Consider the following 17,214-nt stretch of genomic DNA (forward strand, 5'->3'; position numbering starts at 1 on the left):
AACTTCTCCTCACCCACAATTAGTTCACTTTTGAAGGCCAGACATACAAACAAATCAGGAAAACGGCCATGGGAACCAGGATGGCTTCGTCCTATGCCAACCTCTTCATGGGCCGCATGGAGGAGGCTTTCCTGAAGGCCCAACAGCTGCTTCCCCTGGACTGGTATAGGTTTATAGATGACATCTTTGTGGTCTGGACTCTGAAGAAACACTCCTTAATTTCCTCCATAACCTCAACTCCTTTTCGAATCTGAATTTCACCTGGTCCTTCTCCAAAACTCAAGCCACCTTCCTGGATGTTGACCTTCATCTTGTTGAAACATCAACAAATTACTCCGTCAGGGATATGACTTTCTCAAGTCAACCCCTGAAATGAGACCATCCCTTGACAAAATTCTCCCCACACCACCCAGAGTTGCCTTTCGTCGCCCCCCTAACCTCCATAACATCCTTGTTAAACCCAACAATATTCCCAGACTACCTTCTCTACCCAGCGGTTCCTACCCCTGTAACCAACCCTGCTGCAAAACCTGCCCCATGCATCCCCCCACAACCACCTACTCCAGCCCCGCTACTGGTAAAACATACACAATTCAAGGCAGGGCCACGTGTGAAACTACACATGTCATTTATCAACTGACATGCCTGCACTGCACAGCCTTTTACATCGGTATGACAACAACTAAACTGGCTGAGCGCATGAACGGACACAGACGAACTGTCCGCCTAAGAGATGCCCAATACCCAGTAGCGGAGCATGCCCTCCAGCATAATTCTAGGGACCTAGGAACCTGCTACACCGTATGTGCCATTTGGCTTCTCCCACTCAACACCAGTCCCTCTGAACTGCGGAGATGGGAACTTGCACTCCAACACATCCTTTCATCCCGCCATCCCCCTCAACTGAACCTACGTTAAACAACCTCACTCCCATTTACTCTTCAGTCTTCTCCTCTTTCCCTTTCCTCTATAGCCATTCACGCATCTTTTCATCCTACATAGTTGTGTTTATCTTTATACTATACACCTCTTTACTTCTGTATGCATCCTCTTTGGTTTGAAGCTGGCACAGTACTTACAGTAGAATATCTTTGGCTTCCCTCTGACAACCATGCCTCCATCCTTGCTACCCTCCCTGTTTTCCTTTCCCTGTTGCTTCATAACCTGGGTTGTGAGTAACTGAATCTACTTTCCCTTCTTCCCTTTCTTTCCCCTCTCTCCTCCCTGATGAAGGAACGTAAATTTTTGGTTCTGTTTTTTGTGTATCTATCGGCTGTACTCAGCTGAGGTAAGTACTGGCCAGCCCCTCTATCTCTTTCTTCGAATTTGTTTCACATCTTTATATGAAATTTTCCATTAATCATTTAAACAGATAGCTCGGTAATTTTCACATCTGTCAACACCTGCTTTCTTTGAGATTGGAATTATTATATTCTTCTTGAAGTCTGAGGGAATTTCGCCTGTCTCATACATCTTGCTCACCAGATGGTAGAGTTTTGTCAGGACTGGCTCTCCCAAGGCTGTCAGTAGTTCTAATGGAATGTTGTCTCCTCCCGGGGCCTTGTTTCGACTTAGGTCTTTCAGTGCTCTGTCAAACTCTTCACGCAGTATCGTATCTCCCATTTCATCTTCATCTACATCTTCTTCCATTTCCATAATATTGTCCTCAAGAACATCGCCCCTGTATAGACCCTCTATATACTCCTTCCACTTTTCTGCTTTCCCTTCTTTGCTTAGAATTGGGTTTCCATCTGAGCCCTTGATATTCATGCAAGTGGTTCTCTTTTCTCCAAAGGTCTCTTTAATTTTCCTGAAGGCAGTAACTATCTTACCCCTCGTGAGATAAGCCTATACTCCCTTACATTTGTCCTCTAGCGATCACTGCTTAGCCATTTTGCACTTCCTGTCGATCTCACTTTTGAGACATTTGTATTCCTTTTTGCCTGCTTCACTTACTGCATTTTTGTATTTTCTCCTTTCATCAACTAAAATCAGTATCTCCTCTGTTACCCAAGGATTTCTACTAGCCCTCGTATTTTTACCTACTTGATCCTCTGCTGCCTTCACTATTTCATTCCTCAAAGCTACCCATTCTTTTTCTACTGTATTTCTTTCCCCCATTCCTGTCAATTGTTCCCTTATGCTCTCACTGAAACTCTGTACAACCTCTGGTTCTTTCAGTTTATTCAGGTCCCATCTCCTTAAATTACCACCTTTTTGCAGTTTCTTCAGTTTTAACCTACAGTTCATAACCAATAGATTGTGGTCAGAGTCCACATCTGCCCCTGTTGAAATGTCTTACAATTTAAAACCTGGTTCCTAAATCTCTGTCTTACCATTATATAATCCATCTGAAACCTTCCAGTATCTCCAGGGTTCTTCCATGTATACAACCCTCTTTCATGATTCTTGAACCAAGTGTTAGCTATGATTAAGTTATGCTCTGTGCAAAATTCTACCAGGCGACTTCCTCTTTCATTTCTTAGCCCCAATCCATATTCACCTACTACGTTTCCTTCTCTTCCTTTACCTACTGTCGAATTCCAGTCACCCATGACTATTAAATTTTCGTCTCCCTTCACTACCTGAATAATTTCTTTTCTCTCATCATACATTTCATCAAATTCTTCATCATCTGCAGAGCTAGTTAGCATATAAACTTGTACTACTGTAGTAGGCTTGGGCTTCGTGTCTATCTCTGCCACAATAATGCGTTCACTATGCTGTTTGTAGTAGCTTACCCGCACTCCTATTTTTTTATTCATTATTAAACCTACTCCTGCATTACCCCTATTTGATTTTGTATTTATAGCCCTGTATTCACCTGACCAAAAGTCTTGTTCCTCCTGCCACCGAATTTCACTAATTCCCACTATATCTAACTTTAACCTATCCATTTCCCTTTTTAAATTTTCTAACCTACCTGCCTGACATTCCACGCTCCGATCCGTAGAACACCAGTTTTCTTTCTCCTGATAACGAAGTCCTCCTGAGTAGTCCCCGCCCGGAGATCCGAATGGGGGACTATTTTACCTCCGGAACATTTTACCCAAGAGGACGCCATCATCATTTAATCATACAGTAAAGCTGCATCCCCTCAGCAAAAATTACGGCTGTAGTTTCCCCTTGCTTTCAGCCGTTCGCAGTACCACAACAGCAAGGCCATTTTCGTTAGTGTTACAGGGCCAGATCAGTCAATCATCCAGAATGTTGCCCCTGCAACTACTGAAAAGGCTGGAAGCCTCCCCACCAATGGCAAGGTCCATGGTTCATGGGGTGGAAGGGGGGGGGGGACTTCAAAACGTATAAAAAGACAAAGATTAAACCCTAAGTTTCACCTTTCTGGAACTATGTGATAAAGGAAGCAGCACATGGGCGATAACCTAATAAACTGAGAGTTAGGAATCCAGTTAAGTACAGTCTGGAACCCTGCACTTGCCACAATTAAATATAGAGAAACACAAGAATTTCTGATGACATTACACCACAAAATCAAGCGAGCATCTAGCAACAAATTTAGTTTGGACTAATATACGGCTCTTAGGTCTGCCATCAGATTGCATTTTGTGTGTCATGCAATACTGCATTGAGCAACTGCTCGACATATGCAGGTTTGTCTGCTTGTAACTGTTGACAAGTAGTTGCCAGCAATTACAAGCAGATACACCTGCATATGTTGAGCAGTTGGTCAAAGCAATATTGCATGATTCACAAAATGCAATCTGATGGCAGACCTTAAGAGACATATGTCAGTCCAAGTTGTTGCTGCTACACACAATCAGAACAAATACCAATTATGAGAAACACTAAAAATAAGATAAATTTGAAACTATGAGACATGTGAATGCAGATACACGCATGCGCGGTGCCACTAATCCCCCCCCCCCTCACCCCTCCCCCCTTCCTGCTCGAGACGGAGAGATCTAACAAAAGTAAACTCACTGTGTTAAACATTACAGGATTTGTATTTCTAGAACAGTGCAAAAAATGGGGTGGTGGGTGGGGGGAAGGAGATGTTAAAGCACCATTACTGATGTGACCTCTCCATATACCAATATTCTAGAAAGAAATACGTACAGATAAGGATATGCCTTTAGGAACTAGGAATGCCACATAGACAAGTTATAACAAAAGCAAAGAAAACGTAAAATAACAAACAAATAAAAAATTCCAGGAATAAGACTAAAGCAACCTGGAGTATCATAAAAAGAGAAACAGGTACTACATCATTAGCCCACAAAAATATAGAACTTCATGAAAACAACAATCAAATAATCAACCACACAGTAGTGGCTAATAAATTTAACAACTACTTTTCTAATGTTGCTCACCACCTGATTACCAAACATTGCAACTCACAACCAGACAGCAATACACTCCAGTCAGATACAAAAATTCTTACAAGAACCCTATTCATGTCTCCAACAACACCTGAGGAATTATCTGTCATTATAAAAAGGTTACCCAATAAGTATTCAGCAGGCACTGATGAAATACCAGATATTATCATCAAAGCAAGTGTAACATCTATCATAGAACCACTAATGGATATTTTCAATTCATCATTCGTGAGTGGTATATTCCCGAAAAATCTGAAAATGGCAAAAGTGACACCACTGTACAAGAAAGGGGACAAACATGAAGCTGCAAACTATAGACTTGTATCAGTATTGTCAGGCTTTGGTAAAATTCTTGAAAAACTATTTCTTAGAAGGCTGACAACCTTTCTAAATAAAGAAAACATAATAAGTGATGCACAACACGGATTCAGAACTGGCAGATCAACACAGTCAGCTATTTATACCGTCTTAAATGAAATTCTAACTGCAGTAGATAATAAGCAACATGTGTCTGGCATATTTCAAAGCCTTCGATGTAACTGATCATAATACTCTGTTGCAGAAGCTAGGTAATTATGGAATAAGAGGCCTGCCAAACAAGTGGATACATTCTTACCTTCATGACCATCAACAGATCACTCAAATAAAATACAAAGACATAAAAACACAAAAAATTTGTAATTTTTACAGTAATGCACAAAACCTTACATATGGAGTTCCTCAAGGGTCAGTCCTTGGGCCAATTCTTTTCATTCTTTATGTTAATGATTTGTCAGAAAAAATAACTAAAGGGACAACAGTACTTTTTACAGATGACACAAATATCCTAATCAAATCACGTGATGAGGAAAGCCTACAAAAAACAGCTACAGGTATAATACAGAATTTGACACAATGGTTCAGAACAAACTAGCTTATAATACATAATGAAAAAGCAGTGACAGTCAATTTCCACAATTCACAGAAACTACATCCTGCAAGACCAATTTTTAAAATTGATGGAAAAACTGTCTCATCTGTGAGCGACACAAAATTTTTAGGTATACATATTCAGCAAAACCTAAAATGAGAGACACATCTTAACCATGTAAATAAAAAGCTAAACACACTTACGTATGCAGTAAGAATCCTCGCACAAAATACAAGCCGTGCGTCTGTGATCACAATGTACCATGGCAGTATTCAGTCACTGCTGATGTACGGCATTATCTTTTGGGGGAACTCCGTAGGTACAAACAAAACATTTAGGCTACAGAAAAAGATTGTTAGAATAATAAACCATGCTAAGTACAGAGACTCCTGTAGACCAATATTTAAAAATCTCAGTATACTGCCTCTTCCTTGCTTATATATGTATGAAATATTAAATTTCACAACAGGAAGTATTTTAAAAGATGGAAATATCTTCAAGTATAACTGTGATTACCACCCTCATGATACTAGGCAGAAGCATTACTTGCATGTCAATACAATAAGTGCAAACATTTGTAAGAGAGGAGTGTATCATACTGGCATAATGCTGTACAATCACATGCCATCCTATTTGAAACATATTCAAAATTTATATAAGTTTAAAGTGAAACTGAAAGAGTACTTGCTTGACCACTGCTTCTATTCTGTTTCCGAGTTTTTAGAGTACCAGAAAAGTGTAGTGTAATTGCTCAAATATTCTTAATAAGTCTATCATTTTATTTTATTATATTAAATTTGTCATCAATATTCAACATGTATTGAATAATTTTTAATTATTTATCCTTTCAAAATAACAATTTGTATGATGATGTATATACTGTACCAACCTGACTTGTCCTACATCGTTTGTGCAAAATATGTACCTAAACACGATTTACAGGACCAATAAAGAAATACAAATACAAACACATCCTATGCAAAGTTTTTCATGGGAGACAGGGAAGTGGCATTCTGCAACTTACAGAAGCTCTGTTCTCTTATTTGATATAGGTTCATCTAAACTACTTTATGATCCAGACTTGTGGTGAAGAAGAAATTCTCCACATTTTTCAATAGCTCTAACTACTTTTCTCAATTGAAGTTTACCTCGTCCATCATCAAATCATAAACCACCAACATGGATGTTGACCACAATGTTGTTGAGGCTTGCATCCAAAATTTAGTCTGTACGAAACAATGAATATCTCCACTTTGATAGCTGCTGCCTCTTCTACATCAAATGCCCTCTGAAGCATTGTAACTTGTCTGTGTTCATGTTTTGTGTTAATGTGTAATCTCCACACCCACACTGAATTCTGTACATAAATTTTAATCTTAATGTAGTAGGTGAGCCTTCACTACCATCAAGATTTGTTCTTGAGACAGAAGATGTAATTGGTTTAAAGGAAACATCTAGTCTGTACATTAATAAAAGGCAATACTTCAGATACCATAAAGCAGAGGGATGTGCAACAAATCATTTTGTGTTTGCCCTTAACAGAGAACAGCATTCACAACCATATCAAGGTATGAAGTAAGAAGGGTGAGCTTGTTGTAGGATGGAGACAGTAAGATGGAATGGAATCAGACAATTTCCATAACAGATAGAATAGAATGGAATGCTATTCTATTCTATGGAACTTCTGTACTGGATGCTGGGTCTGTTCCGGAACATTGGTGTAGGTGAACATCAGGTTTCCAGAAAGTGTAAGACACAATATATGTGTGAAGACACCACTCAGCCCTCATGACTGACTTGTCTAATGGAACTGAGTGGGGATGGGAGAAAAACAGTGAAGAATATTTTTGACAAGGAAAGAAAGTAAGAACAAATCCCACAATAACTCCACTATGAAGATTAACATTTAACAGGGGTGCTAGTAAGGACTAAAGGTGTGTCAATCACTGAATGTGTAATGATGAAAGACATCACAAGTGCTGGCACCAGGCAGCTAATAGAGATGATGATCATTTGTGTGGGGCACTGGGGGACTGGCACAGCTGGCAGACCGTGGAGAGAGAATGATGGCATGCTGTGAATGTAGCCAGCACTATCAGGTACATAACCAGGCCATTAGTGTAAATCTCATATAAGAGCAGGTGATAGGATTTTGATACCTCTCCAAAGTTTAGTTTGTCTGTAAGTGAACTGTCAAAGGTGAATCAAGAAGCAGAGAATGATTTAGTCTTGAAATACTGTTTCTCTCTAACCAAGTAAGTATGCCTACATTATGTGCGTTCATTTCTCTTTCACAGTGTAGTGTTGATATGACTGATGACCCCTTGGTTGCAGTAGAAAGCAGCTTGTTAATGCTGTAAAGTAACAGACCGAGATTCATTTATTGTAGTATTTGACACATCTGATTAATGAACAACATGATACGCTGTAATTTTATTACATAACATCTGACCAGAATTATCTGGATACCCCCATCTAAAGTGGAATTGACCACTAGATGCCATAAGAGGTGGACCTACCAGTATAAAAGGAGGAGGGGAATATTGTGTTGTCAGCAGAGAAGCAGTAACAGGAGAATGGTCAGTCTGCAGAGCTCATGGACTTCAAACATTGACTAGTCACTGGATGTCATCTGAGTCCATCAGGTACATTTCAACCTTCTGAAGCTGCCCTAGTCGACTGTTGGTGATGTGATTGTGAAATACAAATGTGAATTAACCACAAACAAGCAGACTGCATCTACTAACAGAAAGGAAATGTTGATCACTGTAGAGAGTGGTTGTAAGAAATCACATGAAATCATCAGAAGGAATCACTTATGAATTCTAAAGTGCTACCGTTAGTGCAGAATGACTGATCCAGCCAAATAAGTAACAAAATATTTCAGTAATGTTTTACTACACAAAAATTCAATTTATCATTTTCCAAGAATCACAATATTAATATGTGGATACTGCAAGCCATTAATATTTCTGAACTGGAATTTTGACTCAGTTCTCATTTACGTAGTGAGCAGGAGCGTAACGTTGCATAATATTGTTGTATATCAGCAAAGTGAATTTTCGTATGCATTTGTGTCTTCTACAGTTCTGTTTAAACACCTGTGTGATACAAAAGGTCTTTACAGCAATGTATTTTTGTGAACAAAATTTGATGCTTGCTTCTGTAAAGATTATGTGTTCCATGGCTACCATAACATTGTGTTGAGCTTGCAGGAAAGGTGTGTTCTGGATTTATGGTAATCTGTGATTGCTTTTTGTAATATGGTGCCAAGTAAAAATTCATAAGTCATATGAAAGTATCGGATACCACTGTGATATTTGAATTTATACTGTCTTGTTTGTTAAACAAACCCTTGCTCTGACTTATTTTCATCAGGATTTTTTGAACCATTACACCTGTGTCAAGCAAAGACTGAATAATTGGGAGTGTCCCTGTATTCAGGAGAGAAGGTAGGCCTTCAGGAGGCACCACTGCCCTAATGTCAGACCATTCTGGTGCTGATGACTATGAGGCACGTGGTACTGGCATCTACATAGCCACAGAGTATGGCACAAGTGGATGTCATGTCCATCTTCTTTAGCCTTGTGGATATGTGCATGGTAACAGATGGTTTAACCTTCAATCAAGATGGCAGTAGGTAAATCATTCATGTCAATTCCAAATGTATTTTCACAGTGTATGAGGACTTGAAAGGTGCAATGACTTCTCAGTCACATCATGTCACATATAGACTTGATTGTAAAGCTTGAAAATGAATTGGCACTGACACCATGCTCTTGGGGTACTGTAGGTCGAATCCTGCAGATGTTCGTGCGTTAGCAAAGTACAAAGCCAGCTACTTTAATATCATTATTGGAAGCAGTCTGAAAAATTTTTCCAAGTAGATGTAATGTTTATCCATAAATCAGCTCTGCAGCTGTTGAATCCCGTTTACCTTTGAAAGCAACTCGCATGCAAGTAGGGCAATTGGCAGAGTCCCCGTCCACAGTCTGAAGGCATAGCAGATGAGAGAGGCATTCAGCCTTGGTGCTTTATTGATACTTTTGCTAACAGATGGTAAGCTGATGTTTGAATCCTGTGCATTCCTAGAAGTTTTCCATGTTCCTTGAATAAGAGAAACTCAAACTGCCAGCCTTGATATGCAGTTGGTTGCATGCTAGACCAAATCACATAAACGATATACAAAACACTGTTTTCAGTAAGGTCTGAGGTGTGAAATCTTCCTTCTGGAGAACTTCTGGCCAATGTGAAAAGCTTTTGACTGTTATCTGACAGTAAATACAGCCTTCTGACTGTGGAAATAGTTCAACAATATCTCTGTGGATATGCTCGAATTATTAATTTGACAAAGGGAAAACGACAAGAATGGCTAACTGGCAACTTTTTTTTCCACTGGCGTGTGTTGTATTTCTGGACAAACCTTTGCAATAATTTTCTATTTTTATACTCTCTTTGAATGCAGTCAAGACAATATAAGAAGATCCCTGACAACTGGCTGTGCTGTTGCCACCTTTCAGCTGAGAAGGGCGAGTGGGTGCAGATGGAAACAGTACCCCTTTATAGAGCTCTGGCATTGCGACAGAGACGTTTACAAACTCATGTTATGTCGCTGGTTGAGGCAGGAGCCCAGCACGGCTGTGCCTAGCACTCTGCAACTGTCAATCAAATTTACACTGTCTCAACCATAGACATATTGTCACTTCTAACTCCTGGATGGGACAGACCATGACCTAATGTTGAAACTCAGCCATAACAAAAAGATCGGTATGTGGAATCAAGACATCACAATACTGCCTTATGTTTGAGGTATGATGTGCCAAATTTGCATCTACTAAGAGGGCTAGAGGTGCATGTGGAGATAGATGAGATTAAAGTGTTGCATCTGTGCTGGGCCGGCCGCAGTGGTCTAGCGGTTCTAGGCGCTCAGTCCGGAACTGCGCGACTGCTACGGTCGCAGGTTCGAATCCTGCCTCGGGCATGGATGTGTGTGATGTCATTAGGTTAGTTAGGTTTAAGTAGGTCTAAGTTCTAGGGGACTGATGACCAAAGCTGTTAAGTCCCATAGTGCTCAGAGCCATTTGAACCGTTTGAACCATCTGTGCTGGTGGCCTTAAGATCAGCCAAGGCAATGTCCATTGCAATTGTGCCTCACTATAATGTCTCTCCTGGTTTTGGAGACTTCTAAGAAAGTCATTCAACAAGGCAGTGATCAGTCCTTGGCTGTGGACAAACCACCAGTATATGTTAAATAAGCCCAATAATTGCCTTAGCTCAAATATTGAAGAAGGCTTTGGAAACTTGGTGACAAAGCCTACTCTTTCATGCACCAAGGGAATTCTTTGGTTGCCACTTGAGTAGCCCATAAATTGTACTTCTGCTGCTCTGGAGACAAATTTGGATGGATTAATGACAAAGCTGTGTAAATATATGTCACACATGCTCAAGATATAGGCCTTGTTGTCTAACATGATGAGAATGTCATCAACAAATACATTGCAGAATGGTAGGTCACATGTTATGTTCCATGTCAATTTTTTTTCCATGTCAATTTCTTTTTTTTTTTTAATATCCTGCAGATATGTGGATGAGACCGACACTGAAAATGTCTGATTGAAATTGGTAATCATGGCTTCATCTGTAGCAGTCTAAAACTAAACGAGCCTGAAGTTATCAATAATTGCCACAAGCGTGCCAACCGTTATCCTCCTTTGGTACGAAGTGGAGCGAACTGCTGTTTGATGGGTGACAGACTCCCTAAGCAAGCAATGGAGTGTATCTTGTCTTGCTACCTTGAGCTGTCCAGGTGTCACAAGGTGCGGTGTCATTTGAATGTGAGGTAAATTCATTGTGACACTGTTGTGTGTGGCTGAAAGTCTTATGGGTCCTGATGTAGGTGAGGGGCAGGTGATTCCTGGAAACTGGCATAGTAGGTCATTATATATAGTCTCACAATCCATCATCGTGCCTGTGTGCATGGTATGACACTAATATCTGTGGCTTGCCAAGTCGATAAGCTGCTGGTGACATATGTCAGGCAGGAGGCTACAAAACAAAAGAAAACCTAGAAAATCCACTCCAATAATTGGATGAAGTATGTCAGTAGCATTGAACTGCCATATCAACTCAGCTTAAAGATAAAAATCAACTGCTGGTGTTATGTAACTGTAGGTTTGGCTAGGTGACCCTTTTGCACCAGACATGATGTGTGTATTTCTGAAGCAGAAGGCAGGGTGCTGAATAGGCAGAAGACCCTTGACAATTGCAGTGGGCTTGGCATGGCTGCTTCATGCATTTGTCTCAACCAATCATGTAACATGATTTTGCATACATCTCAAAGGCACCGCATCAGTCTTGTTGAAGCTCTAGAAGATGGTTGCCACCACTATTGGCTTCTTTCTTCATTTCTCATGTCTTGCATGTCAAATTTGTGGTAATACCAGCATATATTTGTTTGTGAAGGTGGGTGCCTATCTCAGTTTATGAAACATTATTGGCAGATAGGGTGTATAGGATGCTTTACCTGAAACTGTGTTTCCTGCTTTTTTAGTTCACCTGCTCGTACATAAAGTGCTTCTGCTCTGGAAAAGATAGAATCTACACTTGTGGATGGATAAGTCTTTATTGGACAATTGGCCACTTATGCCAGGGCATTAAGATCCCCAGTGCATACTCTCAAGATTTGTCGAAATATAAACACAATAGCCATACACTCTTTAGAATGTCATTGTTTAATGCATTGTCTGCTAGCACTTTTTTGTGATGAATGAGCTGTGTTAGTGTGCTGCCTCCAAGCTCTTCAGTATGCAACTGACTCTCTAGGTATCTAGTCTCAGAATGTGATAGCTGGTGAATAAAATTGTGTATGACTGTCCATACCTGTCTGTGCTCGGTGGTGCAGAAAGGATTTCTTGCACCTCTGTATCCATGTGTTCATTCAGACTGGCAACCACTTAGGTGAATCTAGTGTTCTTCACATCAGTATGAACCAGCACAAACTTACTCTCTAGCTGGTCAAACCATAAGACTTTAAGGTCAAAATGATAATGTCTTTGTGGCACTGGAGCTGACTATGACAATTACCATTAATGCACTGGTGTTTGTGATGCCTGCTGCACTCAACGTAATGTGCTTACAATGAATGAATTTTATATGAGGAAACAGTCATGAAAATTTATTAGTTCTGTTGCATTACTTATGGTGTGGTCATTGTTGCACAAATCACCTTAGAGTCACCAAAGTGTTGGATTTACGATGACACTATATTGCAGAAATTACAATTAACATTCTCTACCAATGAAAGATAAACACTATCTATTAAATTCGATTTTTCATCCAACAAATTCAAGAGTTAGAGTGTCTTTATATAACAAAGGCATGTCAGTTAACACCACTCCCCAGACCACCCATAATCATCTTCCCTAATTTCCTAAAACCTGCATCATCATATTCATATGCTACGACATTCCCAGGCAACCATACCTACTACAAGCCTCCTACCATAGCAATTGTTTCTCCTGTACAATCTGCCCAATGCATTCATCCACTATCACTGTCACTGTCACTGTCACTGTCACTGACAAAACATACAATAGTTAGTTACTTGCAGAAGTATTCATGCCATTTACAAGATGGTGAGTGTTTATTGCAAAACTTTCAACGTAGAAATGACAGCTAAAAAACTGGCAGTATACATGGACAGGAACTTGCAGTGTGTGCCCTACAGCATTACTCAAGGGATCAGAGTGCCTATTAAATCACATAAACCACTGGAATCCTCTCACCTAATCACATTCCTTTAAACTCCAAACATAATTATGTACTGCACCGTTAGTGTTTCTTATACGTTACCTGTGTAACTATGTTTCCATTTCTGCTTCCTGAGAAAGATTTATCTGAGTAGGAAATGATACCAAGAGTGAGAGTCTGTGGCACCTCCCATTAGCATCTGTGAGTGTAGGAGAGCAAGAAGAGAAATGAGCCAATGGATGATGACCCTCTTGCTGGGCTACAATGGTTCTCATTAAGTAAGCACATGACCTTTTATAAGAAAAATCCAACTACACAGTAAATGCATGCAATTTGATAGAAAAAGACAATTGTGGGAGAATTCCTTGATCAAATCCATAAGAGCATTTCTGTAAAGTGTTTTTGATGGAGTGGTAGATAAAAAGAGTATGCGGTAGTGTGCAGTTTTAGACTGCAACAATAAATATGAGATGTTTACTTGCTAAACACAGTAAAATCTGTAGAGTGATAATAGTTCCTTCCAAAACCGACATTCTTCCTACAAAATCTGGAGCCTATTAGCAAAAGATAATCACCTTCTTTGAACTGTATTTCTTACACACATTCACATATGAGATGCTCCAGCGCCTGAAGCTTTAATTCCTACATGTGATTCCCAAATCCATTCCTATTTCACTTATGTATGAGAACTATTTATTGTCTAGCTTCCCTCAGGGATCAGTACATCATTCTTAGTGGAAAACTGTCATTAGAAGTTAATGCAACACCTCAAGCAAATGTAGTAGAATCACTGCTGTTCACAATAGTAAGAGGGTAGGGTGATTCTGGTACACTATCTCTGAATGGAATAGATTAAAAATGAAGAGGGGGAGGTGTATTTTAGTACATTACATGCCCTTTGCCACACAGTGCGTATACCACAATTGTAGATGTGCATAGTTTGACATATCGGTTGAAATGCATAGCCTGGCATCACTTTCTGTAAAAGCTGTTAAAACGATATATGAATTTATTGCTTCTTTCTTTATTTCCTACCTATTCCCAGCCATGTGCTTCTGTGGCTCATTCTGGTTAAATAGAAAAGAAATAAAAGAGAAAAAACATATTTCTAATATGTATGGGATTTGGATAGATGTCTTAATCCCCCCCAGTCTCTGTCCATCATCTCGGAGCACTTTTCTCTGTCCATCTTGCCCTCCCCCCTCTCCCCCATCTCTTTCGTCTGCCCCTCTCTGTCCATCAGCTCCTCCCCCTTTCTCTGTTCATCTTCTCCTCCTCCCTCCATCTCCATCTTCTTCTGCCCCCTCTCTTTGTCTATCACCTCCTCCCCCCTTCTGGTCCCCTTTCTGTGCCCATCTTCTCCCCCACCTCCTCTCTCCCCATCTCATCCTACACCTCTTAATGTCCATTGAGGTCTTTCAGCTTTTTAGTAGAGAAACCCAGCACAGCCCAGGTACGTATTTATAGCTGTTCATCTATGTTCATACCACATAGTGTCTGGCCTTGTGCTTAATGTTTATGACGTCATATCTCCTGAACTGTGTGACATACAATGATATAATTTTGTAGGTATATTCAGTGCCATATCTTGATATCGTCTGCAAAATGTGTTGGGAATGGAGTTAAGAACAATGAAGTTACAAATTTAAACGTCATGCAATGATGCGGCAGTTTTCCATGCATCTCATTGCTTATGATGTTATATCTCCTGAAATATGTATCATACAATGAAATAATTTTGCACTTACATTCAGTGGTACGCGGGGTGACCCAAAAAGATGGGAAATTCATCATAATATCTTTATTTCTCAATATTTTTACACCAAATTTTTATCACCTTCAGAGTATTCTCCATTGACCACAATGTATTTCTTCAAACAATCCTTCCATTGTTCAAAACAGTTTTTAAATTCACTTATTGGGATGTTCTTTATGCCTTCCAGTGATTTTTGTTTTACCTCCTCTACAGTGGCAAACGCTTTATTTCATGTTCCTTTTAAGTCTGGGTGCTGTTTTTGGTCAAAAACTGCTTTATAGAGGGGGCTGTGTGGGCCGGGATGTTGTCATGATGGATGAAACAGTTGCCTGTGTGCCAAAATCTGCTCTTTTCTTCTGGATACTCTCCCTCAGTCTTTTCAAAACCTCCAAGTAGAACTCCTGGTTGGCAATTTGACCCGGGGGAATGAACTCCACATGCACAAGACCTCTGCAATAGAAGAAACAAATGAGGATTGATGTTTGACTTCACTTGGCGAGCTTCTTTGGAACGAGGAGAGCCATTTGTCTTCCACTGGCTTAAGTCGTATCCATAGCACCACGATTCATCACCAGTAATCATCTCGGAAAAAAAATTCAGGGTTCTCTTTGAGCTGATTTTGAAGCTCAAAACATGCCTGAAGTTTATGCTCCCTTTGCTTGTCTGTGAGAAGGTGAGGGACAAATTTGGCTGGAACACTTCTCATGTGCAAATCTTCAGATAAAATCCTCAGAATTGAATTGCATGATATTCCAGACATCTCACAGTGTTAATAAATGGTTTGGCGACTGTCTTCATGAACAAGGGCATTGATTTTGTCGACGTTTTCATCATTCTTGATATTGAGGTGCATACTGAATAAGCAGCTAAATGGAGGTAATCAGATTATAATAGGGGACCTCAATGCACATGTTGGCACAGACAGGAAAGGATTCGAGGAGATAATGGGACCAGAGGGCTGGGGGAACCGAAATAGAGAAGGAAAATTGTTGCTGGAATTCTGTAAGAGGAATGGGCTGGTGATCGCAAATTCCTGGTACAAGAAGAGAAGTAGCCACAAAGTAACTTGGTACAGTGGAGATTGGTCCCAAACTTCAGTAGTAGACTATGTACTAGTGGATAGGCAGATGATGAACAGCCTCACAGATGTTAAGGTCATTCCATCTGAGGCCTTAGACAGTGACCATCGGCTGTTGGTAGCCACCCTGAGAGAGAAAAAAGATAGGAGGGCAACAGATATACAGGAGAAAAGGTTGAAGACATGGATGCTGAAAGAGGATGAACGGAGGACCCAGTACCAGACACTGATCAGGAAGAAGCTGCCAAAGGAAGATCAGAGAACAGTGGAAGAAGAATGGGGAGATTTTAAGAGGGCTCTTGTTGAGGCAGCTGAGACTGTGTGCGGAAGAACTAGCACAAAGAGGAGAAGTAAGGAAACCCCATGGTGGAACAACATATGTAAAGAGGCAGTACTTCGAAAGAACAAAGCCTTCAGAGAATGGTTCCAGACCCGAACAGAGGAAGCTAGGGTAAAATATAAGGAAAGCAAGAAAGCGGCACAGACCATAGTAAGGGCGGAGAAGAAGAAGTGGATGGAAAAATGGACAAGAATGTTAGAAGAGGACAGTGAAGGGAACAAAAAAGTACTTTACACCATGGTAAGAAATAAGAGGAAAGACAGAAGCGAGTGCCTGAGGATCATGGATAATAATGGAAGAGTTGTGGAGGAAATGCATGAGCTCAAAAAGATTTGGAAGGAGTACTTTGAAGATCTGTTGAATGCCACCAAGCGGGTAACTAACAGTGATGGAGAGCCTAAGGCAGCAGACGATTATAATAGTGGGGAAATTGATGATCTAACTTGGAATGAAGTGGAAGAAGCCATAAAGAGGATGAAAGAGGGCAAGGCACCAGGTTGGGACGAAGTAACAGTGGATATGATACGATCAGCAGGAGAAGTAGGAACCTAGTGGCTATACAGAGTGCTGAGGGTGGTGTGGAAGGAGAACAGAATTCCTGAGGATTGGAAGAAAGGAATTATAGTCCCGATCTTCAAGAAAGGGGATAAAAGGAGATGGAGAACTACAGGGGAATCACCCTGCTATGCCACTGTGGAAAAATCTATGAAAAGATCCTGGAGAAGAGAATAAGAAGCAGTATTGAAAGTAGACTGCAAGAGGAGCAGTATGGTTTCAGACCGGGAAGATCAACAACGGACCTCATACTTGTGATAAGGCAACTGCAGGAAAGGCACTATGAGTACGGGAAGGACTTAATCATGGCCTTTTTAGATATTGAGAAGACGTATGACAGTATCTGTAGGGACAAGCTCTGGGATGTGCTGAACGCAAAAGGGATAGATGAAGAGATAACACGAAAAGTCAGAAAAATGTATGAGGGAAGTGAGAGTTGTATTGCATGGTTCAAGCTGGAAAATGGGCTGCGACAGGGAAGTGCAC

At 40.4% G+C, this 17,214-nt stretch overlaps 1 protein-coding gene across 2 annotated transcripts in view; it reads right to left on the reverse strand.

Annotated features, from left to right (window-relative positions):
• The window catches only part of LOC124788089 (equilibrative nucleoside transporter 4), a 205,039-nt gene that overhangs the window by 32,541 nt on the left and 155,284 nt on the right, over window positions 1-17,214 (reverse strand). The window contains exon 9 of one of the 2 annotated variants that reach the window (XM_047255191.1): window positions 14,870-15,205. The exons of the other annotated variant lie outside the window; for it this stretch is intronic. Coding sequence (XP_047111147.1) covers window positions 15,135-15,205 — 71 coding nt within the window. The 3' untranslated portion in view covers window positions 14,870-15,134. Of the gene's footprint in view, window positions 1-14,869; window positions 15,206-17,214 lie in introns of those variants that run through there. 2 annotated transcript variants of the gene reach the window in all.

Source organism: Schistocerca piceifrons, chromosome 3 (assembly GCF_021461385.2).
Source record: "Schistocerca piceifrons isolate TAMUIC-IGC-003096 chromosome 3, iqSchPice1.1, whole genome shotgun sequence".
NCBI lineage: Eukaryota > Metazoa > Arthropoda > Insecta > Orthoptera > Acrididae > Schistocerca > Schistocerca piceifrons.